The 27,224-nt window shown below is 43.5% G+C and overlaps 1 protein-coding gene across 1 annotated transcript in view; it reads right to left on the bottom strand.

The window, feature by feature from the left end:
- The window catches only part of DUSP10 (dual specificity phosphatase 10), a 36,986-nt gene that overhangs the window by 680 nt on the left and 9,082 nt on the right, over nt 1-27,224 (bottom strand). The window contains exon 3 of the mRNA XM_074947110.1: nt 4,673-5,044. Within this exon, the coding sequence (XP_074803211.1) occupies nt 4,673-5,044 (372 nt within the window). The remainder of the gene's footprint in view (nt 1-4,672; nt 5,045-27,224) is intronic.

Here is a 27,224-nt window from a genome sequence, read left to right as displayed (position 1 = left end):
GAATAGCGTGATCTTTAGTCAAGGCACAGGACTAGGAAGCAGGAGAGTTGAGTTCTACTCCCTTTCAAGCATAAATATTCTATAACAATTTTGGGCATGTGATTTATCCCCATTTAAATGAGGAGGAAATTCAGTCCAGAGGTTAATACCACCTCCCATAAGGGTGTTAGAAAGCTCACAGTCACTACTCATTGTAAGATACTTGGAAACATTCTACTCTTGGAACGATTTCCACTGATCCGCACTTTGGATGAACTTTAGCCTGACATTCTTTCACAATGTCTTTGCAAAAGCAGCACGTATTATACCCATATTGCAAAAGAGAAAGCTGTAGAGAAGTTAAATAATTTGCCCAGGGCACTCAGCAAGTCTGGCAGAGTTGGGAAAAGAACCCAGAAATTCTGACTCCCACTTCTTTCCTGTATATGAAAAGAGGAAAGAGTGGTATGCTCCAACTTCCCCTCTGCTCCCAGCCCAGTTTTAATCACCTTTAGCAGTGTGAAGAAAGGTGGTTATGACAAATCCTATACCCAATCTGAGCACAACTCTAAGCATTAACTTGTCCCCCTTGATGTAAGCTCACCAACAACGTGGGCAGGGTTTGGGGAAAGGGTATCTCCAGGAATTGTACCTCAGCAGTATCTGGAAAAATAAATTACAACACCAATCGTCTTCCCCCCCCACCCCCAACCCATGAACATTTTTAGAATGACAGATCCCTAAAGCAAAAGCAAGGGAACCTTAAAGGATGCTCCTAACTCTAGGCAGGTTGTATTTTGCACAAAAATCCACAAACCACGTTCCATGCTCTTCACATGGGTTAGAGCAAAAGGAAACAACAGCTAACAAGTGTGGATAAAAGAACACATTAGATCAAGAACAGGTCTACTCTGACAGTATAAATCAGGCTAAGTTCCCCCAGGATATTTTTGCCAGTTAGCATTTGAGGAAGTAAAAGCTGGAGTTTTGTAACTGCATGAACTTTCGGTATCTCTTTCCAGCAAGATTCTGCCTTCACATTCTATGACTTCAGTCTTCAAAACCCCAGATGGATTATTTATTTTAAAAACACACAGTTTAAGATGTTTCCAGATCTTTTCAAATGCAATTTAAATTTCCCCCAAGGCAAGAAAAAGAAAAAAAAAGCTTTGACAGGTTACTTAACAGCAAATGTAGCCAACTGATAAGATATAGCTGTTTATTAAACACACAAGCAGGCCCTCAAGCTGCAGTTATTAAAAAGGAAAGTAAAACCGATTTAGGAAACACATACTTTCTAGCCTGGCCTGTGAGAGGCCTTCTTGTAGTTTTCTCTGCACTCGGATCAGGTAGTAGACCATGCATTATTTATGAATGGTTTCAATGGGATCTAATCGTGCAGTTGTTATGAATGCTGAATAGAGAACCTTTTCTTCTCAAGAATGGTTGCAAAATTTAGTAATGTCTTAATGTAAGCCAGGCCTGACTGCATCTTCCTGTTCTCATGAATTAGAAGTTTAGGGTTTGCCTGAGTTCATGACCCAGCTTCTCTTTTTTACTCAATATAAAACAAGACTTCCTCCCCGCCTTGTGTTCACCTCCTCACCTTCTCCAGAGAGGCCATTTTAACTTTTCCACTCCTGCTGTAATCCAGGTTTAGTGAAACTAATTTAGTACAAACTGGAGCATATAGGAGCGTAATTGGTTACATATGACCAATTACAGATTATTGCTGTGCAGGCAAGTAGATGGCTATACTTCAATATCCTCAAATCACAACACTACTGCTACCCCGGCGGAGCTGGGTGTGGGGCAGCAACTGTAGGAAGCATTTGGCAAATAAACCAGTGAAATGTGGTAGAACAGCAATCCTGAGCACTTCTAGTGAGAGATCTCATGAAACTTTTAATAAGAGCCAAGATGGTAACCTTAGCGTCTCCCAGCTGAATTCCAACACAGTTATAATTACCTTCTGTCTACTTATTTATATGAATAGTCACAATGATGTAACCATTACTTTAACCTCCGAGGATAGGACAAGAAGCAATGGGCTTAAATTGAAGCAAGGGAGGTTTAGGTTCGACATTAGGAAAAACTTCCTGTCAGGGTGGTTAAGCACTGGAATAAATTGCCTAGGGAGGTTGTGGAATCTCCATCATTGTCTAACCTGCTCTTAAAAATCTCCAAACACCTGTCAGGGATGGTCTAGATAATACTTAGCCCTACCTTGAGTGCAGGGAACTGGACTAGATGACCTCTCAAGTTCCCTTCCAGTTCTATGATTCTATGAGACTCTAGTGCATTGACACAATTAGACAATTAAAAAAAAATACAGCTAGACTGGGCAGAGAGTCTGAGACATTCTCCACACACACTCTCCAAGCTGACACTACTCTTAGCACTGCCATGAAGGAAAGCAACATTAGATAGTTTCAGTAGAATGTGCTATTCTAAGGGCTTGTCTACATGGCCCCGCAGCACACACTACAGGGTACGAGTTGCAGCCTGCACTACAGTGTTGCGTTGTAACGGTCCCGTGTAGACCCTGCTCGTGAGAACTAAAAAGGTACCTAGTTTGTGTTAACGTAGACCCGTTTCAAACAGGACTCTACAGTACGTTAACTCAAACTAGGTATCTTTTAGTTCGCACAAGCAGGGTCTACACAGGACCATTACAATGCAACACACATGCCTATAGTCTGCACTGTAGGGCCATGCAGACAAGCCCTTAGTTTCCTGCATTAGACCCCAATCCTGAAATTGGATCCACTAGTTCCAGGTCCCTGTTGGCTCCATTAGGACTGTGCCAGGGTTGGATGTCAGAGGTGCTGAGCGCCCAACTCCAATTCAAGTCAATTGAAGCTATGGATATTCATCTCTTCTGAAACTCACAAGCAGAGGGGGGTGAGCTAGCAGATCCAACGGTGGGACTGGGAACGTCAACTATAAACACAATGCTGCTGCATGCTCCTAAAGGATATGTCTTCATTCACTGCATATTGAGCCCAGGGGACTGGCACGTGGATTAGCCTAGCCCAGGTGCAAGCATCCGCACTGAAAAGCCCTACCGCAGTCACTGTATGCTCACTAGTGCTACACTCCCTCCTGTGTCACATCTGGGCTTCTGGAGGCATATCCCATGGCTCTTTGTGCTACAGTAAGCAGAGTCATTCTAGGATTCTTTACCAGTGAATTGCAGGTGAACTGGTCTGTCCTAGGCACATGTGAAGGAATTGTGGGTGGGGACTGGAAGATTATCAGCCCTGAAGGGATTGAGCCCGTATCCTGACCACAAAATGGGTGGGCCTTTGGGTACATTTACTGGCCTTAGGGTGCATTTACATTGCAGTTGGGAGCATGCTTCTCAGCTCCATTAGACGGACATGACCTAGCTCTACTCGAGCTAGCACAGTATAAATAGGAACGTTGCCTGTGGTAGCCTGGGCTATCTGCCGGGAGTAAAAACCTGCCCAGACCCTCTGGGTACATACTCAGGCAGCTAGCAACACTTATTTCTAGCATGCTAACTCAAGCAGAGCTAGCAAGTCTCTGTCTACCCGAGCTAAGCAGCACACCCACAGCAGCATGGGCAGACTTACCCTTCCTGAAAGCAGCACTTGGGCTCTAACCTCTACCCACAGGCTACAAAAGTGCGGTGAAGCGGAATGAGCATTGGTAAAGCACTTGGAGCAAGTCTGCCATGATAGGGAGGTTGAGGACACAGACTTTTTTTAAGAAGGGAAAAAGGGAAAGGAAAGGGACATCTTTTTATCATGGAGACAAGAGACCAGGAGCAAGATTTTTAATGGGACAGAGCAGAAAAGTGGTAAATATTTGCCTTTAAAACAAAAAATATGGACTGGTCATCCTAAGTGAGTACACCTAGCAAGCATGCTTTGAATGAAGACTGTATAAAAAAGAGTATTAATTTTTCATGGTTTAGGCAGCAATAAAAATAATAGAAGAAAAACCTTAGTGAATTACTTTGAACAGACGACTTCAAGATTGTACCTATGGTTAGGTTAAAGTGATTAACTGCTTAAAAATACCATTCATTCCTAACGCGTATGGGCCTCAAACGAACAAACTTATCATTGCAGGGCTCCAAAACACTACTGCAAAGTGTAGTATCTTCAATCATTTTTAAGTGGAGGGGACAGGGCACTAAGTAGAGAGAAAATGGAGCTACTCTGTCTACCCTCCCAGTCAGCACTGAGTCAGGTTGGCATGACAGTATATTTGGAAAGCTTACACCAGCACCGCAATGTTGCCACCTTTTAAGTCTGCATCATCACAAGCCTTGATATGTTTAATGCCTCTGCTCCTGGAGTTACAGGATTAGAAAGACTCTCAGGTTTTTAGAAGGGGGTAAGCCTTTAGCCCTCCTGGTTATTGAGAAAAGCTGGAAAATGTGACCACGCTAAAGACCTTTATTTTTTAAAATAAAGTCTCATGATTTTTGAACACTTGGGGTTTGGCAGTATTGCCACTGTGTACGTATAAAGAGGACTTGAAGTCTGACTTTAATAAGAGGTGCCACAATTCTGAAGTCAATGGGCTCTGCATTTCTCACAAAAACAAATCCGGTCTTAACAAGCTTTCTGAGCTGTCAGCATAGCACTAAGTTCATTCAAGGTTTTCAAACAGATATCAAGGGTTATAACAAGAGTAATTGCCAGGCAAGGATAGTTACCAATGAATTCAAAAGCCTCTTCGAAGTACTGCCTGAGATTCTGCTTGTTGCTGTCAGTGGCAGGGAGCCGCTTGTAGTTGAACAAGCCTTTCTCATAATGGTAGAGGGGGAGGTGGGTGGTCACGTTGATTACGTATCCTATGTTCATCCTCTGCATCTTCTCCAAGTCCTGAGCATCATGCTCATTTCCAAGGAAGAGGAACGGCAAGATGGGGGTCAGCTCGGCATTCTCTATGTCCGGAGTGGTGGGGATGGACTGAGGTAGTGTGGCCGGCACCGCAGATGCACCTCCTCCGCCTTCTGGGCACTCCTGAAGTTGGAGGGAGTTATCACAGAGGTTTTCGTGGTTCTGTTTAAAACTGCTGAGTCCACCTGAGAGAGAGTGTAAGGGCAGAGATTTCAGCTGGAGATTTATGAGGAATCTACCGCTCACATGAGAGAACTACTCACATACGTACATTTCTTCAACTCTGCACTATGCCTGAGGGTTTGCTTCCTCAGAGCAGGTTTTCAGAACACAGTGATAAAAGTGCCTGATCCCCCATCAATGCCATTGCTTACGTTTTTGCTACCACCAGTGCAGCTGTACCATTGGTAACAGCTGCTGCAATACATCCCAAATATGACTTATTTTTATTTTTTAGTATAGACAAGATATATCAGGGAAGAAGTTAATAGTCAAATGTGTTTCCACGCAACACATCAGTACACAGTTGCACCCCATATGGCTGGGGCTTCTAATTTTGTGGGGTGAGAGAAAGTAGTTATCTGAACAAAGCTGTACAACAGGTTGAATCACTTTGCTTTAAATTGTAGGGTGGGAGGGTTAAACATTTGAACTATAATATACAAGTCTTAACTTTATCTGTTCAAGTCCTTCACTGATCTGTGCAGCAGAGATAGCCCGGCACAGCATGACATTTTCATGAGGAAAAATATCAACAAATGGAGGGAAACATAATCCATTAATACTTCATACCAGGCAATAGAGTAGCGAAGTTTTGTTTTTTTAAAAGACTGTATTCCTCATAAAAATGATCACAGTCGAGGAGCTCACTTAACATGTGGCAAACAGCAGCCCCACTTTTTCTACCTAGAGTAGCTGCAAATATGCAACATTTATTATTTTTAGGACATTAATAACTGTGAGGAAGTGGACCAGGGGGAAAACCAGTTTAAGTTACACTTCCCCTGTGTATCCTATTATGCTGTGGGATTTTAAAGCAGCGTTTTCTTTTCAAGTGGGTGGCACCACAACACACTAGATGAAAAGCAGAATCGTTTTTAAAATTCTTTCTACACCTCATTCCACGATGACATCAGCTCCAGGCTCCCCACCTGCCTGGTTTCCATAGCAATTACACAAAGACATACAATGACATCAGTTGGCATGACATTAGCTCTTTGAGTGCAAACAATACTAGAAGAACTACTTTGTTTAAGACCTTTGGTACAACTGTGTTCTTGGGAGTCAATGATGTAATGCTAACAGGTGGCTTGGGACTGCCTTTGCCTCACTGGAGGGAGGAGAGGGGAGGAAGACAAAAAGGAGATATGTATACAGAAGGGATATCTTTGTAAGATTATGTGTTTAATGTTTTACTGAAGCCATATGGAGTACCATGCAGCCAATATTTTGAAACCGTCAAAATGTATGGATTCAAATGCACGTAGTTAAATCTAAGCCCCCCCCCCCCCCAAAAAAAATCGGGAGAAAGATATAAAAAGGTTACCAGAAAGAGCTGCACTGACCAAAATAAATGCTTAAGAGTTATCATCTTGCTAACTTTATTAAGCTTAAAAAGAAGAAAGTATGTGGCTGCTTAATACACATAAAATACTTTGGTAATTCGCTGCTAGGAGAAGATTTTAAAAATATGGAAACCTAAACATACTATCATATTGACAGGCTTTGTTCTTCATTTGCTGATAAGTTTCTTATTTTGTCTAGGACCCCCAACAGAGTTAGCAAACTGTAATACACTCCTCCTACCCCTAAGTCCTCCCCCCTTCCCCCCCCCCCCCCCCCCCCCCCCCCCCCGCAAACTCACACATTATCTTCAGGGGTATTAAACACTTCTCTCAACAGTTCCAGGACAAAACAAATGTGCAAAGCAAACCTCAGATAAGATCTCTGCTCAGGAGGTTATTTGAGAGGGGAAGTGGATGAAGGAAGGGGGGGAGGGGGGAATGCAAACCTGGTTTAAACTGTCCAGTGAAGAGAGAGAGCTTTAAGGAGTTGTGGCTCAAACACATTTTTTACTCTTCTGATAAAGGAACATGGATTTTTAAAAGTAAAGGTAAAGATGGAACAGATATCAGAAACTTTCTCTAAATGACTTTCAATTTCAGAAGAGATTGGGAGTGAGGGTTAAGCAAGAGGGTTAAGTGTTTGAATCCATATACCTGGATCCAAACTCACTCCCAAGATTTTGGTTCTGATAAGATCCAAAATCCTCAGTCCGCACAAGAGAACAGCTCTTTTTGAGCTACTTTGGCTCAAGATGGTAAAGTCTCATGAGTAGGACCCTACCAAATTCAGTCAATTTTGGTCAATTTCAGCCACAGGATTTTTAAAATAGTGAATTTCATGTTGTCAGATGTTTACATCTAGAAATTTCACAATATTGTCACTGTGGGGGTCCTGACCCAAAGAGGGGGTTGTCATGGGATTGCCACCCTCACTTCTGCTCTGAAGGCAGCAGCTGCAGAGCCTCCTGCGCCCAGGGGAGATTCCTGGAGATGGGTCTGATCTCCACCACCAAGAGCAGCTCTGCAGGGGAAGAGGAAGTCCCATCCCTCCCCAGCCCAGCTGGGACTAGCAACTTGAGTCTGGTGCATAGCAGGAGCCCCCTGCTGGCATACCTCCAGCCCTCCTCCCGCCCCGCCCCTCCCCTCCCTTACAAATAGCTAGCTTTTACGGGGAAGATCCAATTTCACGGTCCACAACGTGTTTTTCACAGCCATGAATTTGGTAGGGCCCTACTCCTGCGATAGCTCTCAAGAGGACACCTCCATCAAACCGTAACCCCGTCCTGATGCAGCCTTTAACGTAGCCTAAAACCAAATGTGAATTCTGGTCACCTCAGCGCCTCGAATTTGGAGGCTGCTTTACACAGTATGGACAAGTGAGTAATTACATTCTAAATATTGTTTTATGTTGCAGTAGCAACCAAAATGTGCTAGCACTCTCCAAACACTGCCCCGCCCCAAAGAACATGCATTCTCAACAACGCTGCCAGACTCGCCACACCTTTGCATGTGGCATTCCCTATCCCCCATCCCCATTTAATTGCAATGGAAGAGGGGTGGGAGTAAGAAGCTGTAGGCTGATCCTAGCCTCTTCATCTCTTAGAAGCAGGGATGTTTCTGGGGGTGGAGGAGGTTAGGGTAATGGCAGAGCAGGCCGGTGAGACCTGGGGGGGGGGGGGGGGGAGGAGAAAGAGGACTGGAGAGTCCAGAGCAACCTCCCCAACTCTGCCTCCCCCTCCCGCCCCCGCCACCTCACCCATCCTGTTCCCCAGTCTCTGTTCCTTCCTTCTTGGCTCCTTGCCTCCCTTGGTGGAGGGAGACACCAGGCCACCCAACTGCAGCAACCACCCCCTCCTCCTCAGCACTTCTTGCGAGTTTGAAAGGAGCAGGTGGAAGCAGAGAGTGGAGAGTGAGAGACAATATGAATGTCTGAAATTCCTCCGCAAGAGCAGCACCTGATGGCTAGGAGCAGAAACTGCAGGGCAACCCCCAGACAAACATTCCAACAAGGCTGCCAGGCAGTGGGGTAGGGCTGCTGGATAGACCAATGGCATCCAAGAAGCCTGAAGCTTATTATCTCTTCCAGCGGGGGAAAGAGAAACATAACATACAAACAAAATGACAGTAGCCACCTCACTGATTAGGTGCACATCTCCTCCTTGGCTGGCTTTTTTTTTTTTTTGGGGGGGGGGGGAGGGGGTTTAAAAGAAATTATCCAAGCACAATAGCTATCCAAAGCACATTTCAGAGTGCATGTGCCCTAAGCATATGCAGCACTGAATGCAGTGTGCACATTAATAGACATTTTTAAAATATGCACACTTGGAGACAGGAACAAAGAGGCAGTAGATGATAATGCAAATGCTTATGAACCATGCAGTGAGGTGAATTGAGAGGAGAGAGGAGGGAATTTTATATGAGATTAGTTAGGCTCTCTTTACTAGAGACATTAACTTTGCAGTCCCCACATCAGACACCCTAACAAGCACCCTAACAAGCATTTTAGGGAGAAGCAGTTAAAGAGAAGGCTCCCCTTCATAAAAAGTAAAAGGTAACTCAATATAAAATGAATTTGCAATCTCTTACTATGTTTTTCTACAGCACTTAGCACAAGGAGGCCTTGATCCAAGTGGGTTGTTTGACACTACATGTAATTTAAACATGTACTTTGTGAATACATCAGAATGCAATTTATTCCACTCGCTTGCTGGAATAATAAAATATATATATCACAAATGAATTTCCTGAGGTCCAGAGTCAAGATGGGGTCCCCATCTGCCTGTGTGTACGTATAACCACTAGAGCTTTTAGTGGATTAGTATTCCTTCAGAGGATGGCTGTTATCCCAGAATTTAAAGTCTATGCTCTTGGGAGAGAAGGAAAAAAATATATATACATAACCACAACCCCAAGAAAAGAAAAGGTCAATACTGACCTACAGCGGGTCTGTCTAGACTGGATGTTCCAAACTTAGTGGTGACAAGGACTTCACCATGTCACTCCTATCAGGGAAAGAGCCTCAGGAAAACTGGATGGTGGGAGGGAGGGACATTCCAAAGGCTCACTTTTTTAGCTGTAGGAGGATCTATGGGTGACACTAATGTGTTCTGTTACACTGTACTTCCAAACTTCCCAGGTCATGGCACAAGAATGAGAAGTGCCCTGAAGAGGGAGGTGAAGGTTGAGAAGAATCACAAAAGGAAATGCATCATTATACAAAAAGTAAGCTGCACATTAAAAGAAAGTTTAAAACAGCTAATAGTAGCATTATACAACATACACAAGTCCAGATGCGCAATCCTCAAATCTAAGAACAAAAACAAAACAGGTTTGTTGGCATGGGAGTCCATTTCTGAGGCACCGCTGAAGAGATAGCTATAAAGATCTAGAGACTGTAGATCTAGAGTACCTTGTTCCATGAGAGGTCTGATTGAAGTCAGTGAAATATTCTGGTAGAAAACACACACACACACCCCTATAATAGCAACTATGGCCCATTTTGATAAGACTGTGGATCTCCTAGGCTGAGTATTATGTAGCTGCAAACACCATGTTGCAGATTGTGTCCACTTAGCTGCCGATAATGGAAAGTATAACTTCAGCCTATTGCAGTCAGATGCTACACTGCAAGCATTTATGCAGAGATAAGTGTATGAAACTGCTTGCACTTTCACTCTAAAGTGCCGACGAGCAGATTTACAAGGGTCTGAGCACACCCAAATCTAACTGAAGTCAATAGGTTCTGTGGGTGTGCAGGGCATCTGGAAAACCCAGGTATTTATTTAATGAAGACTGGAATCAAGGAAGCAATACTCTTAATGACAGGCAGGCTGGCCTGTCATCTATAAAGCAAGATAATTCAGAAGCCAGAGTATTCTTGTAGTCACTGATGCAAGCAGCCAGAGATTTGTGCCATTATGACTACATCTGAAATACTTCCCCCACTGTATGACAAGTTCCACTGTCCTGCTCTGCCACACCTGCTAGTAAATAGAGACAGACCACAAACCATGTCCTGAGAGATCAAAACTTTTATGAAGCTGAACAGTGCAAGTCATACTAAGTCAGCACCATACCCTCCAGCTACCAATGACAATTTGTTCCATTCTGCATATGGAAGATCTGTTTGTAAGTGTCTAGATTACTTTAATCTAATAGTAACAAAGTCCTTGTCGCTAGGTTGTAGTCTCTGGAGATCAGCTGCATACCAGTTTCAACTTATTGAAACCACTGAGGATCACCTAGTTGGCGAAAAAACAGGGACAGGTAGATCCATGGAGACTTGAGCCACAGCAGTTTTTAAACAAGAAAAAAAAAATAGACTAGCTTGAGTTGTAACAATGTTACAGACATTCAGTGGGTCTATTCTGTAATCACCACAGGGGTGATTATTATATTGTATGCAGCAGACACAAAATGATCTCATATAGCAGAGATCTGCTAATCAGCTTTTAGCAGGAGCTATGAAATCTTCATTGGCAGAATCATCTGCAAGATCAAGAATTAAGAGTGACTTCATTCTATGAAAAATCACTAAACAGTCTATCTTAAAGAGCTAGGATATGCAGCTACCCCCATGCGACATCTGTACTCTCTAAAGAAAAACTAAAGAATATTTTTGCTGACCTACAGTTGATGCATATCTTTAAGTTCTAATTTTAACAGGCACCGTATGTTCCTGTTGTGTCAAAAATACGTTCCTGTTTTGTAATGCATCACACAGACTGTAGATGTGATGTCCTCATTTAGACAGAACATGTGACCCTCTAGTGACAAACAGACCTTTTACATATCTACCCTAGATTATAATAAGACAACAAAACTTCATTAGATAAAAGCGAAGGCTATAGGAAAATATTGGCTAAGGCCACATTCTGTCTATATCTTCTTTTCAGATTTGCTCCAGCCAAAGTAACTAACTGAAAGTATCTAACTGAAAGATTACAGCAGAGCAGAATAAAGTAGTACTGAGTAATTCACTAAAGACTTTAATGGTTTAAAAAAAAAAAAAAAAAAAGCAGCCCACTTAAGAACACACACCAAATCTGGACTTTTAACCAAAATTCTGTACTGTTTAAAATTAAATAAGAGTTTTCAGCAGGTAACATTTTGGGCATGCCAGGAGCAATAATATGGCTGTATTGCAACATGCACCAAGGACACTTTGGATTTGTGCAAGTACAGCCTGCTCCTTTAAACCTGTGACCTCATTTATTTGTATTACTGCAGAAAAGCCAGAAACAACAGCTGATGACAGTCTCATATATTTTTCCACTAATACAACCATTAAACTGCTTGTGTGTTGTTATTAATGAACAGGTGATTTTATGTCAAGCTGATTCAAAGTGCAGGATGATTCAAGAGAAAGTCAATCTGACTTTCTCTCACACACACACACACAGTGGGATATGTATTGCACTGTTTAATTTTAGTCTGTCCACACTATATCTAAAACTACACTAGCATCAACAATGTCCCAGACCTGTTGGAAAAGTCTTTACCTTCCTCCATCCCAAGAACCACACTAGCAAAATAATGCTTGAGACTGGCTTCCAAGGTCATTTATGACAGTTCTAGGACTGTTTTCATAATTATCTGTATGCCCGGGGAGTCAGAGTCATTCTGTGGGGAGGGCTGAATTCTGGTTTTAATTATGATCTGGGGCACAAGTTTAGGACTGGAGTTCACAAAGGATTGGCCCCAGAGCCACTAAGATTTGTATATCAAAGATACGTCTCTATGTAATAACAAATAATAAATAGGGAACTAAAATTTAGTAAGTGCCCTGTTGTGTCACAGAGCATCACTCAATGGAGAAAACATGCTCATCTTATGACCACTGCTATTCCTGACCTTTGTTCCTCTTCCTTCTGGTCTTGATTCCTTTCTCTTTGGCATAGTCCACATGCAGGAAGTGCTTTGATTTAACTAAATTGGCTCATCTCCTTTGTGTGGGCATCCTTAAAATTGGTTTAAGAACAGCTAAAATTGATTCAGCTTAATTGGGTAAGAAACCAAAACAAGTTCAATTGATTTTAGCCACTTAAACCAATTTAAGGATAGGATTGCATTGACTATGCAAGGGAGTAGAACAGTTTCTTCCTACATGTAGACCAATCTTTTGTCTCTCTCATCCATTCACCTTTCTGCATTTTCCCTCCCCTGTAACAATTCTCAGTTCTCCTCCTCCTCCTCCCCCACGAATGTCCGGAGCTTCCCTCCCAATCCCTTCAGCAATGAAGTAGTTAATACTGACATTTAAAGAACTGACACCTCCAGTAAGATGAATGGAGGCTGTGGGAGTTCAGGCCTCTCCAAGTCTTTTCCCCCAGACTGTTTGCAGACAGACAAAAACACGGCTGCAGATAACCTTCCACACATGAATCAAATGTAATCTTCACAGGCCCAGGGGCAGAAATTGGAAGGGAATTTTTTTTAAAAACGAAAGCTTAGATTCTACAGAATCTGCTGTGTCCATATCTTGCATGATACAGACTAGTCAGATCCAGCCCACAAGGCTAGAGTTTGACACCACTGCCAGGGAAGTGGTTACAAATATACTAGTGTAAGTGGGGGAATAGTCCCGCTATTGTGGGGAACTTTCCTGGCTTCTGCACTAACCCGGTGAAATAGGCTAGCGAAAGGATCTGAGTCCTCGCTCCCACTTCCTTTACCCAGAGGCCTCCCTGCCCTTGAAGGCCCCCCTTCCACTCTCCTGTCTGGCAGGGTCCTCGTAACCCCAACTAGGCTGGGCCCAGGATTCCTGGGGGGCTCGACCCCCAACCCTGCTGCAGTCACCTAGGACAGGGGCTAGGGTGTCCCCACTCCAGGGTACTCTCTCTGCACTGGGCACTTCTCTGACCCACGGATTATTACATACAATTTGAAGCAAATGCAAGTTATTTAATCAACAATTAATTTTAAAAAGAATAAGCGGAAATGGGAAAGGTTAAAGGAAACATCAGCCTACTCTGTGGCAGGGAACATCACAAACAGTGTCTCTGGAATGTCAGGGCAGTTCACAGTCTGTTCCTTGTAAGTCCCAGGCCTCCTTCTCAGGCCCTGGCTGTGCTGCAGGGATGCTGTGGGTTGGACCCTCCCTCTGGTGGTGGCCACAGGTTCTAGGTGGCAGGGCCCTTTTTCCCAGCATTGCCCCCGCCCTGTCGGGGTTACCAGTCCCCCTTCGAGTCTGGCCTGCAGAGCCTCCTGGCTGAGGCATCTCCCTGTGCTGGGCCCACTGCCCAGAGTCCCCACTCGTTCTCCCCAGCTGCTCACGACACCCGGCTTCGGACTGCTCCAGCCCCAGCTCCACTCTGTCTTAGCTCCAGCTCCACTCTACCTCAGAATGGCTGCTGCTCTGTCTCCAGCTTCTCTGGCCCCTCTGGCTCTGGTTGCTACAGCTCTCCTCCCAGGACAGGTCTGCTCTACAGGCTGCTTCTGTGACTCTGCTCCCAGCACTGACTTGCTTCATGGGCTGCTTTTCTGGCCCCTCTGGCTCTGGTTGCTGCAGCTCTCCTCCCAGGGAGGATCTACTCTCTCTGGGCTGTGCCTCTGACTTTGGGGCTGCAGCTCTGCTCCCAGGACAGGATCTGCTCTCTCTGGGCTGCTTTTCTGGTCCCTCTGGATCTGGCACAGCTCCGCTCCCCAGCTTAGCTTGGGTCCCTGCTTTCTCCTTAGCTCGGCCCCACTCTGTCTGACCCAGGCAATTCCAGCTCACACAGAGGATGGGACCTCCCTGGCTTCCTGACTCCCTGATCAGCCTGCCTGCCCTGTCATTCAGGCTGACCTGGAGCATTGGCCTCTCTCCATTGTTCCTGGGGACTGTCAGTCTCAGTGTCCCGATTCCCCATCGACCCTTCCCCTTTGAGCACTGGGAGCTAGCAACTAAAACACCCCCACTGAATGTTAGTAAGGGGGCAACAGTCCCCGTCAAGGTTCCTTCCCCTGCTGAGCCTTTGCCTTCTCCATCTTCAGTGCATGTTTCCTCTTTTTCCTTTGCCTCCATTTCTTTTTCCCTTGCCTCCATAGCTCTCCTGTGGGCAGCCTCTTGGGTTTTCTCTGCCTCCATAGGTTTCAGAGTAACAGCCGTGTTAGTCTGTATTCGCAAAAAGAAAAGGAGTACTTGTGGCACCTTAGAGACTAACCAATTTATTTCTGCCTCCATAGCTGCTCTCCTGTGGGCAGCCTCTTGGGTTTTTTCTGCCTCTTTCACTGCCTCCAGTTCTCTCCTGTGGGCAGCCCCCTTTCCTCCTCAGCATACTTCCATTCTTTTTCCTTTACCTCCATAGCTCTCCTATGGGCAGCCTCTTTGGCTTTTTCCGCCTTGGATTCTGTCATCTTAGCCTCTCTATTTTAAAACTAACTTTACACCCAAGAGTTAGAAAGAAAAAAAAAACTGGCTTGTAAATTTTTGTACTGTAATGTGATACCTATGTTCTCTGATAGCTATTCTCAGCCTACAGAAAAATCCTCTAGCTACTCTTAGCTTAAAAACAAACAAAAACAAAAACACAAAACACACTTCTTCAGGTCTGTGAAAAACTTGTGAATTTCCCTGCAGGAGGTTAACTACCCTGCCTTGAGGTAGAGAAAACTCCAGCTCAAAAAAGACAAATCCCTTTGTTATGCTTGCTGCTTTGGCCCCCAGGCAGAGACAAAAGAAAAACTCTAACTGCTTTCAGCTTAAAACCTGCTTTCAACCAGCCCAAAGGAAAAAAAATGTCCTTTTAAAATCCTACTGTGCTTCTGGTTCAAAATGATCCCACCACTGCCACCATGTCAAGGTTCCTTCCCTACAAGGGTCTGTCTGTCTGTGTGATGCTTTTGCTGGGAACAGATCAGGAATGCTCTTCAGAACTCCTGTAAAAAGTTAGTAAGCAGTCTAGCTAGAAATGCAATAGATTTTCTTTTGTTTAAACGGCTGGTAAATAAGCTGTGCTGAATGGAATTTATATTCCTGTTTTTGTGTCTTTTTGTAACTGAAGGTTTTGCCTAGAGGGATTCTCTATGTTTGGAATCTGATTACCCTGTAAGGTATTTACCATCCTGATTTTACAGAGGTGATTCTTTTACTTTTTCTTTAATTAAAATTCTCCTTTTAAGAACCTGATTCCTTTTTCATTGTGCTTAAGATCCAAGGGTTTGGGTCTGTGTGCACCTATGCAAACTGGTGAGGATTTTTAATCAAGCCTTCCCCAGCAAAGGTGGTGTAGGGCTTGAGGGATATTTGGGGGGGGGGGGAGGGAAGACGTCTCCAAGTGGGCTCTTTCCCTGTTCTTTGTTTAACACGCTTGGTGGTGGCAGCATAGGGTTCAAGAACAAGGCAAAGTTTGTACCTTGAGGAAGTTTTTAACCTAAGCTGGTAAGAATAAGCTTAGGGGGTCTTTCATGCAGGTCCCCACATTTGTACCCTAGAGTTCAGAGTGGGGAAGGAACTTTGACAGGCCCCCTTACGCTAGCAACACCTGAGCTGCAATGCAGCCCCTTTCCACTGGGCTGCTGGTACAAGAGCAGACCCAATGCCAGCATCAGCAGCCACAAGACAATTACCCCAGCACAGGGGATTCTACAGTGGCATACAGCTAGACAGCAGTCCCTATCCCTGTTGCTGGTAAGGGGGATGTGGTGAGGGTTTATTTACACCCTTGTGATCCTTAAGTCCTCATGCATTTGGCAGTGGCATTAATTTACTCACCCCCCAGCTGCACTTGGCAATCCTTGATCTCACAGTTGGCCACCAGGTTTAAATATTGTTGCTGCTACCACAGTTTCAGCCATAGTGGGAACATGGCTCTACTGTCATTGACACCCCACCCTTTTCAGTCAGAGGGTCAAACATTTCACACTGGGGCCACAATCAATACTTGGAGGCTTATTCTTGGTCCTGTTCCACTCCCTTCACAGCACTCTGGGTGGTGCAAGAGTGGAAACTGCCCTCAATTCCTCCATCAGGCACAGAGCTAGCAGTCAGCCTCCCCACCTTGCTCCCCTACCACAGCCCCTTGTGCAAGGAGTAGGTTGAGAACAGGGAAGGAGAACCCCTGGGGCAGAGAATCAGGAACATGTAACTGGTTGTTCTCCTCAGGTTCTCCTCCCTTCTCCCCTCCTGGGCTGTCCTAGGGAGTGATGCTGGGAAGGCAGCCATCCTTTGTTAGTTGCTCCACTAGGTTCCAGCAAAGCCAAGCAAACACCTATCCTGCTCTGTCTGAGGCTCTCAGCCATGCAAGTAAAAAGGCAATGGACCAGGCAGAGCTACTCTCTCCACCCTCCCGGGCAATACAGCAGGCAGCCACTCTCGGAGGTGCTGAGCAGCTGTAGCAAGGATAGGACAGCAGCTCCTCAGAGTGCTTCTGGCTTACATCAAAGCTGTCCCTGAGGCTTCAGGGGAAGCAGTAGGTAGCTCTGCCTCCCACAATTATCCCATATTGACAAGGCTGATTCAAAAACTCTTCAGATTAAGGGCAGGATTTCCTGCCATCAAATACAAGTTCTTCGTCTTACCACAAACGTCATTGAGGGTCACAGTTTAGGTCAGGGCTTGTAACTACTGCCCCAGAAAGGCAGTCTCCAAAAGTGGTACTACTATTAATATAACTAACTATCTCGTGCCATGGGGAGCACGTGACAAGAGAAGAAAAAGGAGCAATTCTCCTCAGCTAAAGAAAGAGGGACCAGTTCTGATCTCACTTACACTGGTGAGAATCAGAGTCGCTCCTTCACTTTCCATGGAGTTACACCAGGTTTTGCCCAAGAAAGATAAACTGGGCACAACTGACAGCGTGTACAGGTGGGAGGAACCCACCATATTCCATGTTGATGGGAAACACAGATACAAGACTTCTGCTAATTTTTAGCATTTCTGTTTACCCTGTTAAAGAAGGGGGAAGAAAATCCATTGCGTAGCAAGTGCTCTTCAAGATGAAATGGTTTACCTCAGTTTCAGAATACAAGTAGACTTTGCTGGATCACATTTGCCTCTGAAATCTATCCAGTCTTTGAAGGAGAATTTAAAAAAAAAAAAAAAGAGAGAGAGAGAGACTTACACCTTTCTATTTATGTTGGTTACTAACAGATTAGAGGAGTCTTGCTCTCTAGTGCTGCAAGCACTTTTCTCACCTGCCAGGGTCTGCCTGCAGCACCTTTAAAAGTTGACAGCAGGTTTTTTGCCCCCTCCACACACACACAGCACTAAGTGTCAGCCTTGCCGTAAGAGATTAAGCTTAAAAAAAATGTAAAACTAAACAGGTGGCTACAAAAAACTTCCACCTTGATACACCCAATCTAATCGAGTCACTCCCTCTAATCAAGCTACCAAGGTGAAAGCTTCACAACACAAAAAAAAGAAATCCTAAATCTAACAACCAACCAACCAAAAAAAGTCTGACAAAAGCAAAAAGCTCTTCACATTCCAGAGAACCTGTAAGGTGAGGTTCCCCCCCTCGCCATGTGAACTACCTAGAGAGGTTTCAGAGTAACAGCCACAAGTACTCCTTTTCTTTTTACCTAGAGAGGCTAGTTTATAAACAAACCCTGGCCCTAAAGGAAGTAAAAGATTTGCAAGCACATCCTTGACAAGAAGAACAGGAGGACTTGTGGCACCTTAGACCAACAAAATTTATTTGAGCATAAGCTTTCGTGAGCGACAGCAGTTGCTTTGAGGTCCTTTTTGGTTTCTAAAGAGGAACCTAGGGTAAAATTCTCAGATGTATATTAACACACATTTTAGATTATTTCTAACCCTTCTAACTCCTGCCAACTCCTCACTGCCAGACCTCCAGTTCACAGGACATTCTCTTTCTGACCCACTATAATCTCCTCCCCAAGCTCTTTGACCCTGTCTACACTAGAGAGATTTTGTACTATTTTGCCAGCAGTGGCACAGCTGGTAGACAAAGCCCCGTAGCCTTCCTTCTTCATCTGCTGAAACAAGCTTCACTTCCCATCTCTCGTCATGACATCGCTCATGTCTCAAGTCCTTTCTCTGGCACCATGCCTTGACACTGAGGTCAGGCTCTTCATTCTTACTTCTAAGACTCTGCACAGCTCTTCCCTTGCCTGTATTTTATCTCCCTTTTTTGTCACCCTCCACCTCAATCCCTTTTCTCCGACCGCTCTTCCTGTCTTGTCTCTTCATTCATGGCTTTTCCTATACTGTTCCCTACACCTGAAACTACATCCCTCTGCCCACCAACCTTCCTCCAGATCTTTCTTCTTCCCACCATTAACTTCTACACTTGTACCATCTACTCCGTTTGCTCTCCCTGGATAGGTAGCATCAGACCATGCAATTCACTTCTTAGGGGATAAGGGTTCAAGCTACTTTGGTGGGTAGATTCACCAGCCAGGAGAGCCCAAATGTTCAAGTTTAGTTCTACGTCCATTTCCTCAGGACAGGCATACTGATGAAACCAAAAGAGGCGAAAGAGACTCAAAATACTTGGCAAACTGAGATCTTTCCCACTTTGGACAGTGGGAAAGGGTAAGGACATATCCTCCCCCATATAATATCTTCCAGGATACTATGCCCCCACACTAGGGCTTCCCCCTCCTTAGGTCTCCTATCTGCTGGTCCTGACTAAGAATCAGGAAGCCTTGTATCTCTTGCTCCTAGTCACATGCCCTGCAACTATAGCTCCTAGTTTTGAAGGGGCCCCAAGAGCTGTAATGGGCACACTGGATTGTGTGCATGGGCTCCAAGACCCAGTGACATTTTACACTTTCATACCCCACCCCTTGTCTAATTTTCACTAGAAAGCCTTCAGGAATTCTATCTTCTTTTCAGTCTCCATAAAGTACAATGCAGAGTTATGATACTCTATAAAATATTCAGTGTCTGATTTATGACTATTTTTCCCCAACCCTAAGTTTTGGACCTAGACTACCTGTCAGCGTGCTTTTACATTTGTCTTCTTGAGCATCTAACAATCTGAACTGAAAAGGCTGATTAAGGTGCTCATTCTATTCCAAAACAGCATGGCCAAGGAGAATCATTGGCCATGTATGTTGTAAGAGACATAAAAACTAACAACTTTGTATTGACACTATGACCTCACCCCCTGCTGTATCAGCCTTGAAAGGAGAGTGAGTGAAATAGGACTGAGGAAAAAAGCTGTCTGAAAAAAAACCTGTCCATTTGGGGTTCTGTTGCTGATTCTCTCCTACATCTAGCCATCACCATATTTATATCTAAAGCAATAATGCCCATTTGCCCTTCAAGGCAGCCTTCACATTGACACAATCAGCAGCTGGTGTGATCATGTGGTGGATTACATGCACGTTAAAGCAATGCAAAAGGGTACTGGCTCAGCATATATGAAGAGGGAAGGGGTGAAGTTTAAAAAAAAGTAAGTCTGTAATTCTGGAAGGGTAAGATTAAAACACTTCTGCTTAAACAGTGGCTTTCTCTAAACCTACTGTTTCCACAACTCGTTTATCCACTTACTCATTTTATGCTTTTAAGGGAAACATTTTCTTAAGGACAAACTTTGCCATAAGCTCTATAGGAGATACTGCAACTTGTTTCTTCAGAGGACAAGGGTGACCACCTCTCATCCAAAATGCTGTTGCAAAGGGAACTACAATTCTATCAGCCCCACATACAGCCGGTGTTAGATTGACTCATTACACACTGATAACCCATACTGGCACTTCCTTAGTAGCCAATTCATTACTGAAGAACTTAAAAAAAAAAAAAAAAAAACCCACACCCCCCTTAAGTGAAGTAAAGAAAAACTTTTGGTAGTAAAGAAAACCTTCATAATGTGGTTTAGTGCAGCATTATCTTACAGATTCAGCAGTCAGCCTGGAGCAATGGTTCAGAGGCATGAGCTGTCCCCTCCAAGTATTGTTTTAATGCTGGACCCTGATGATGGCCATTTACATCTCAACAAAAACTAAACTAGATTAGTTTATAGGGCACAGGTATGCAGAGAACTTAATGAAGGAAAGCAAAGTGAAAGAGAAGCGTCTTCTATGGAGTTCTCAGAGCAGGTAGATCAGCAGTTGCTTCTCTCTTATGGGAGATATGTCCCTAGCCTAGGTCCAGCTCCTTCAAAGAGTTCTGCCTGCAGCACTCACAAGCCTCCCCGTACTGACCAGCAGTTTCATTGTGCCAGTGGATATAAACGTTGTGGGAGCTCAGGGAGGGAAGCAAGACCCCTCAGGCAGCCCATGCCAATCCTTTCCCAAAGGATGCTGAACAATTACTATACAAAACTTGCATTTGATAGGAAGTCACTGCAGAGCGACTGGAGCACCACAGTGACAGGGTTCACGCTGGCTTGTTACTCAGTAGATTGGTTACTCTCTTGTACCAGTTAGGGAAGGGGGCTCCCTGTCGCCATTAGGGCAATAACAATCCATAGTTGTTCAGAGGAGAATTGCCATGGTGCAAGGCAGTGCATAGGTCAGCCTGCTGCAGTCTCAAGACGACACCCAATCCCCCAGGGTAGAGCCACAGCACTGGGTTGCCTTTGGGCAACCCAGACAAAACAAGACCTAGGGCATCTCCCTGAGATGCCCAACTTATGCCAATAGCCACACTGGCCCTCACCAGCCCAGAACTGAAAGAACACAAAAGGTGTTAACCCACATTGTCACACCTTTCCTCCCCTCATCCCTTGGAACTCTTTCTGCCCAGAACTTTTTTAGGGCATGTGGTGTGTATCATTCCTATACATCAAAAAACAACAGCAATCCACCCTGGAGCTCATAAATGCATCAATCACCATGGCCAGGTCCGTGGTTGACAGGATGGGTGCGTTCTTTTGACCAGCTCCAGATGGAAAGTAGGAGTGCTTTGCCACTACAGGCACTAGGCCACCCTAGATCACTGAGCATCTCAAAGGACCAAGGTTGTAGACGAACTTAATCTGAGTTCTGCACTCATTCCCACCTCCCGCACTGCATCTCCTAGAGCAATCAAAAAAGGAACAAGGAAAAGAATTCTAACAGTAACTAAGTAACAGACCTTAGATCTCCACATAATTGGGAAACATTGGCTCCATTTACAACTTTATACAAGAGTCGCTCTAAACAGAATTTGTACAGAGAGGGAGGGAGAGAGAGAGAGAGAGAGAGAGTCTCTTTAAGATGCTTCCCTCTAATATTTAAGGAGTCTACAAAAAAAAACATTAACTAAAGAATGATTGAACGCTGGGCAAAGCCTTCTCTTCCCCATACTTGACATCCAAGAGGCCAGCAGGTAGCCATAATGAGCAAGTAGCCCCATGCTCCTGTATGGAGAGGTTTTCCACACAATTCTTGTGGAAACTTCAGTTTAATCAAGTAGATAGAAATGATACAGTCAGTCATGACTGTTGCTGAAGGAAGAGCTTTTCTGTGGGAAACTGATGCTACTCTTCCTGTGAAGCTGGTTCCCTAGGCCTGAATCATAAAGGTGATATACACACAGGAGAGAGGGAGGAGAGAAATGGGAAAGAGAAATGCAAAGTAATAGGAGAAAGACAACAATAAGAGAAGGCATGATCCGTCACATTGCTTTAAATACATCCAACATCATGGACTTCCAGTAGAAACAGAACCCTGAACACAAGCCTTGGCAGGTAAGGGTGGAAGGAAATGAGTCTACATTTTCAGTGATTAGAGCATGGGACTGGGAACAACGAAACCCAAAATTCTAATATCTGCCACTGACTCACTGAGTGGCCTTGGTCTAAACTCAGTCTGGCTCTCAGTTTCTCTGTTTGTAAATAGGTCATAATGCCTCACAAGTGTGTTGTGAGGAGTAATGCAATACTCTACATAGCTCATTTTATTTTAAAATTGCCATTTGGAATTTAAATGTGTATGTATATATTCTGCTACTGATGTGATTATGAAAAGCTGAAAATTAAAATATCAAATATATTTAGTCTTAAAACTGCCAGTGAATTTTAACAGCTTCAGTAGAGAGCATAGGAAACACTTACACGATCTTTGCAGAGACCAAAGCCAAGAGTACTCTATTATTTCAGAGGAGCTAGAAGCTGTCATGGTCTCAGAACAGGTCAATTGCTTAACAATAGCTTTTGTTTTATAACATTATTGGCCAGTCACTTATATAAGAGCCAGTTTCAGGCTTTAGCATAGTAAACTGACAAAACCATCGCATTCAACTAATGTGACAGACGCTTGCAAGTTACGCCCAATCCTCTGGTTTTATGAATTTCCCAAGGCATTTTAACAAATAATAATTCATGTGCATAATTCTTGCAAGGGCAAGGGATGACATGTTTCCTTTTATAACAGGCATCTTTCAAGTCATCTTTTCTCCCTTTCAGTGAATCAAAAGGGGGCTAACTCAAATATTCTAAAGATTTTCAAAAACTTTACTGTAGTAATACAGATTTGAAACAAATGTGTTGAGATCACTTAAAATTTTATTTCCTTCTTGGATCCCAACCAGTCTACTATTATTAGCACTAACACAGTGTTTTATATCTTCAAAGTGCTCACTAATAGTAACTGGGACAGAGGTTGCCATTTACCCCCAGTCAATGAACAGTGGTAGCTCAGAGGTCATTTTGCCAACTCATGGCAATTCCACGTTTCACTTTAAGGCCCAGTTCCTGAAGACAGAACACTATATGGAAAGCTCAACTTTCACATTTTTAAAATAAAGTTTCTATCCTTCATTGTTGCAGAAAGAAAAATGGGGTGGGGGGGAAGAAATCACAGTACATAAGAACCCAACGTTTATCACGTATTTATAATGTTATGATTGGGGAGGGGAGGGAGACTGACTCATGATATTTCAAAGCTTGGGTTTGGCAAGGCTGCAAATGACATAGTACTAAAGCATAGGAAAATTATTGTTGATAATTCTGGGTCAATTACATATAATGTTAACCACGATAGGCAAAGTATTAGCTCTATTTTATAAATCACGAGTTGGGAAAGATTAAAAAGAAAACCCAGACAGATTAAAATGACTTGCCCAAGGCCTCCCAGCAAGTCCATTATGTAGGTTTAATCACACTGGGCTAAAGTTATCATTGCAGTGACTTGACAGTTATAATCATTCTCCCAGATGGTGCACAAATCATGGGTGCACAGATATACCCTGCACATGCAGATCTCCCATCTTCTCCACAGAAGAGGATGCTACCTCCACTATGCTATCCCTCCCCCACCCCAAATCCCACAGAGGACATTCTACAGGCCCAGGATCTGCAGCAGGGTAGGAAGACATGTTCTCCCTAGAGAACAACAGAGCTTATGGGTGGGGTGTTGGAAATCAATGCTGAAACTTTCCCTCCCAGACAGATTTTTCCAGGTTTGTTGTTGCCCTGAAGGCGAATTTTAATTTGAGCAAAAATAATCCCCAGTACAAAACAGTTCTAAAGATTTAACAAAACAAAACACAGCAGCTCTAATGATGAAGCATCTTGGGGAGAAAGTATCAATGTGGTAGAGAAGTGCCCTTCACTGACTGTTCTGGAATGTTTCATGGGCAAAAGTGGCCAAGCTGCAAGACTTTGAAAGTTAGCATTGTACACATGGACATAATTTTTATGTGTCAATAATGTTATAAGCAGAGGCAGGGTACAACTGCATAGTGGTCTACTTGTATTTATTTGGGCAGTGAGAGCGGAGGGGCTGGCAACCTGGCCTGATCCCACAGACAGTTGTGTCCACAGTAATTTTGGGACTTAGTGGGACTAGCCACATGAGTAAAGCTATTGCATGCACGTTCATAGGATCAGTACTTTAGTGTGCAGTGAGCGAGGCACAGGTCTGCAAGAGACATACAAATTGCATTAACCCAAACAGAAATTCAGTGATATGGAAGGAACTATTCTCTCACTTTTCTTCAGTATTCCCTCCAGCAGTATTGCCAACTCTTGCAATTTCAATCGTGAGATTTGCAATATTTGGCTTGGCTTTTTTTTTTTTTTAAAAAAAAAAAAAAAAAGAGAGAGCCCAGATGTTGGCACTCTGGGACTAACTGAGAAGCTCAGCTTTCATTTAAAAAATAAATAAATAAATAAATAAATAAAAATTTTAAAAAAAAAGTTTCTAGCCCTTATGGTTGCAGACAAAAGCTTGAATACATCACTGAGTGCACCCTAAAGGCTCAGAAACAAGGCAGCAAATAAAAATAACTCCAAGTGTTGGGGGTTTTTTTAACCTTATGGTATTTAAGCCAAAAACTCAAGATTGTTTTGGAACCTGTGAATACATTCTAGAAGATTCTATGTGGGGATCAGTCACAAAGTTAAGAGAACAGTACAGTTGCACAGTTCAAGCTGTATGTTCAATCTTAGCTCTGCTCTCTTGTGCATATATACCTAAAAGATTGTTGTAAAGAGGACAATGATCAGTTGTTCTCCATGTCCACTAAGGGTAGACAAGTAGTAATAGGCTTAGTTTGTAGAAAGGGAGATTTAGATATGGCGGGAGGGAGGCATAAGGGAATCTCATTATAACCATTGTTAAGCACTGGAACAAGTTACCTATGAAGATTGTGGAATCTTGGTGGATTTTAAGAACAGGCTACATAGAACACTTGTCAAATAATCTGGGTATACTACCACAGGCTCAGCATGGGAGTGATGAACTAGATGACCCTTGAGATCCCTTCCAGCCCTAAATTTCTAGGATTCTATATGCATGACAATTTTTATACTAGATGATTGCATATTTCCTTAAATACAAGGCCATGCATTTCCCCTCCCCCCCCACATGTGGTCAACTGCAACTGCAAGTCTATGTGAAATAACCTGCCTGGGGTTATCTGCATACACAGAGTGGCGGTAGGAAGTGCTACATTTCTGTATCTAAAAATTGTAGCGAAGTTGAATGCTTCACTATATTACCGAGAAACAGTGTGTGATCATGAGAATAAAAACCACGTACAGACACCCACACACAGTTAAAGTTGCATGTGTGGTCCTACTCTGGGCATTTCTTGGCTTTTGAGTCCTAAAATATGCAACCTTAACATTCTCTTACTTATTCCATCAAAAAACACATGTTAAAAAGTCACAGCTTGAAGCCCGGTGGTTGATCCCCCACAGCACATTTCAGATTTATTATAAACCCACAGTAATCTTAAGAATCTTTGAGTATTAAGCACAGTAACAATGTCAGCTGCTACTTTGAAGGAAAAAACCCACCCTGTGCGCAAACTTAAAAGGCATTATGCAGACATATTTGCATTAAGCAGTGTCCAGGTTACCACTCAAGCCTAGAACATAAATGTGGTTTTGGTGTTTTGTTTGTACAGTAGGTTAGCTTTGTACATCCACATGACAACTAACAGTAACACTCATGCTGGAAGTCTCAGTGGTGACCAATGAGCCAACAGGTGAAGAGACTGATCTGCCTTGCAGCCTTAAGGAAGGTTTCTCCAAGCAAGGGTTGAGGTCCATTTTGGGGTCAGTGTGTCAAAGCCACAACCAGCAGTAGTGCAAGGTGTCTCATGTGCATTGCTTAAAAAGAGGCTTGGTTTTTTTTTCTTTTACCTCAGGAAAACACATGAACTATCCCCAAGGTTAAAAAAAAACAAAAAAAAAAAACACACACATGAGGATAAGGCACTGGAATAGGGCTGCTTATCTCACGGTAAAACTAAACAGCCCTATACCCCTTCCAGGAGCTCACCTGGGCAAATGTACTTGAAGTAAAATTGAAGTGCTTTAACTACATTGCGTTTTTACCTCTGGACAGTTCACGCAGGTTAGTTACCCCAAGTTAAGAAGAACACACCTTTTTTAGCAGTGAAGACAAGGCCAGCGCTGTACCTGGTTCTGTAGTTCAGCAGGGACTGCTGCCAGGGCCGTCAATCCAGTACTTAACAGCATTAAACTTACACTGAAGGGAGATTTTAAATATGCAATATTACCAAGAACAATGGAACTTTAGTAGTAGGTACTGAATGTCCCTTACCAAACAGGGTGAAGAGAATGAATGGCCATATCAGTAAATTTAGGTACCCAAAACCCAACTCCATAGTCTTTTGCAGATCTATGCACTGCTAATCCCCTTCACCCAAATGCCAGCTTTTATCGAGTGCTAAACCTGCCATTCACATTGCAGGTGATGTCACACCCAGCATTAGAGACGGAGCCAGCCTCCAAAAAAGGGATGGTAAATCCAGATTGTTCCTCCCAAATGTTGCAGGGATGGGTCTTTAAAACAGTTTGCTTTTTAATATTCTTATTGTGGATCCCCAAGGTATAAGGAAGGATCCCCAGGGAAAACCCTTGAAAGAGAAAAATGCAACATTGGAAGGAAAACAGGACTTCTTACCCCTACACAGAGGTAGTCTCCTGCTTTCTTCAAGGCTGAGTGTGACATAACCAGCAGCATAGTGCATGCTGGGACACCACACAATAGATACCATTTATTTTGGAGGCAAGGACAGCATGTCATGTAGCTGCAAAGAGAAAGCAGTTTTCAGTTTCTTATGCAGCAATGTCCCTTTAATGCGGTTTAAGGGATTGAGAATGTTAAATTTTTCAATAATATTTGTGCTTCAGTTTACCTTGTATAAACCCATGTACATAACTGGAGTGGAGAGAGAATGTAGACAAGGCCTTAGTGTTGTCAATCACAGAAAAAAAAAAAAAAAAAAAGAGTGGTAGTTTTAACACATTAGGTAGTATATATTAAAATCTTAGGGTGAAATCTTGGCCCTAGCAAAGTCATTGGGAGTGGTCATTGATCTCAGTGGGGCCAGAATTTTACAAGGCAAGTTTTATTTTGAATCACACTAGGATTTAAAATTACAACTTTTTCCAAGTGTAGTTATGGTCTTATTCATTGGGAGTACACAGAGATCTCCCAGGGGGTACCT

This window comes from Natator depressus, chromosome 3, assembly GCF_965152275.1.
Source record: "Natator depressus isolate rNatDep1 chromosome 3, rNatDep2.hap1, whole genome shotgun sequence".
Lineage (NCBI taxonomy): Eukaryota > Metazoa > Chordata > Testudines > Cheloniidae > Natator > Natator depressus.
Note: the sequence above shows the minus strand (reverse complement) of the source record. Positions and strands in the feature narration are given on the sequence as shown.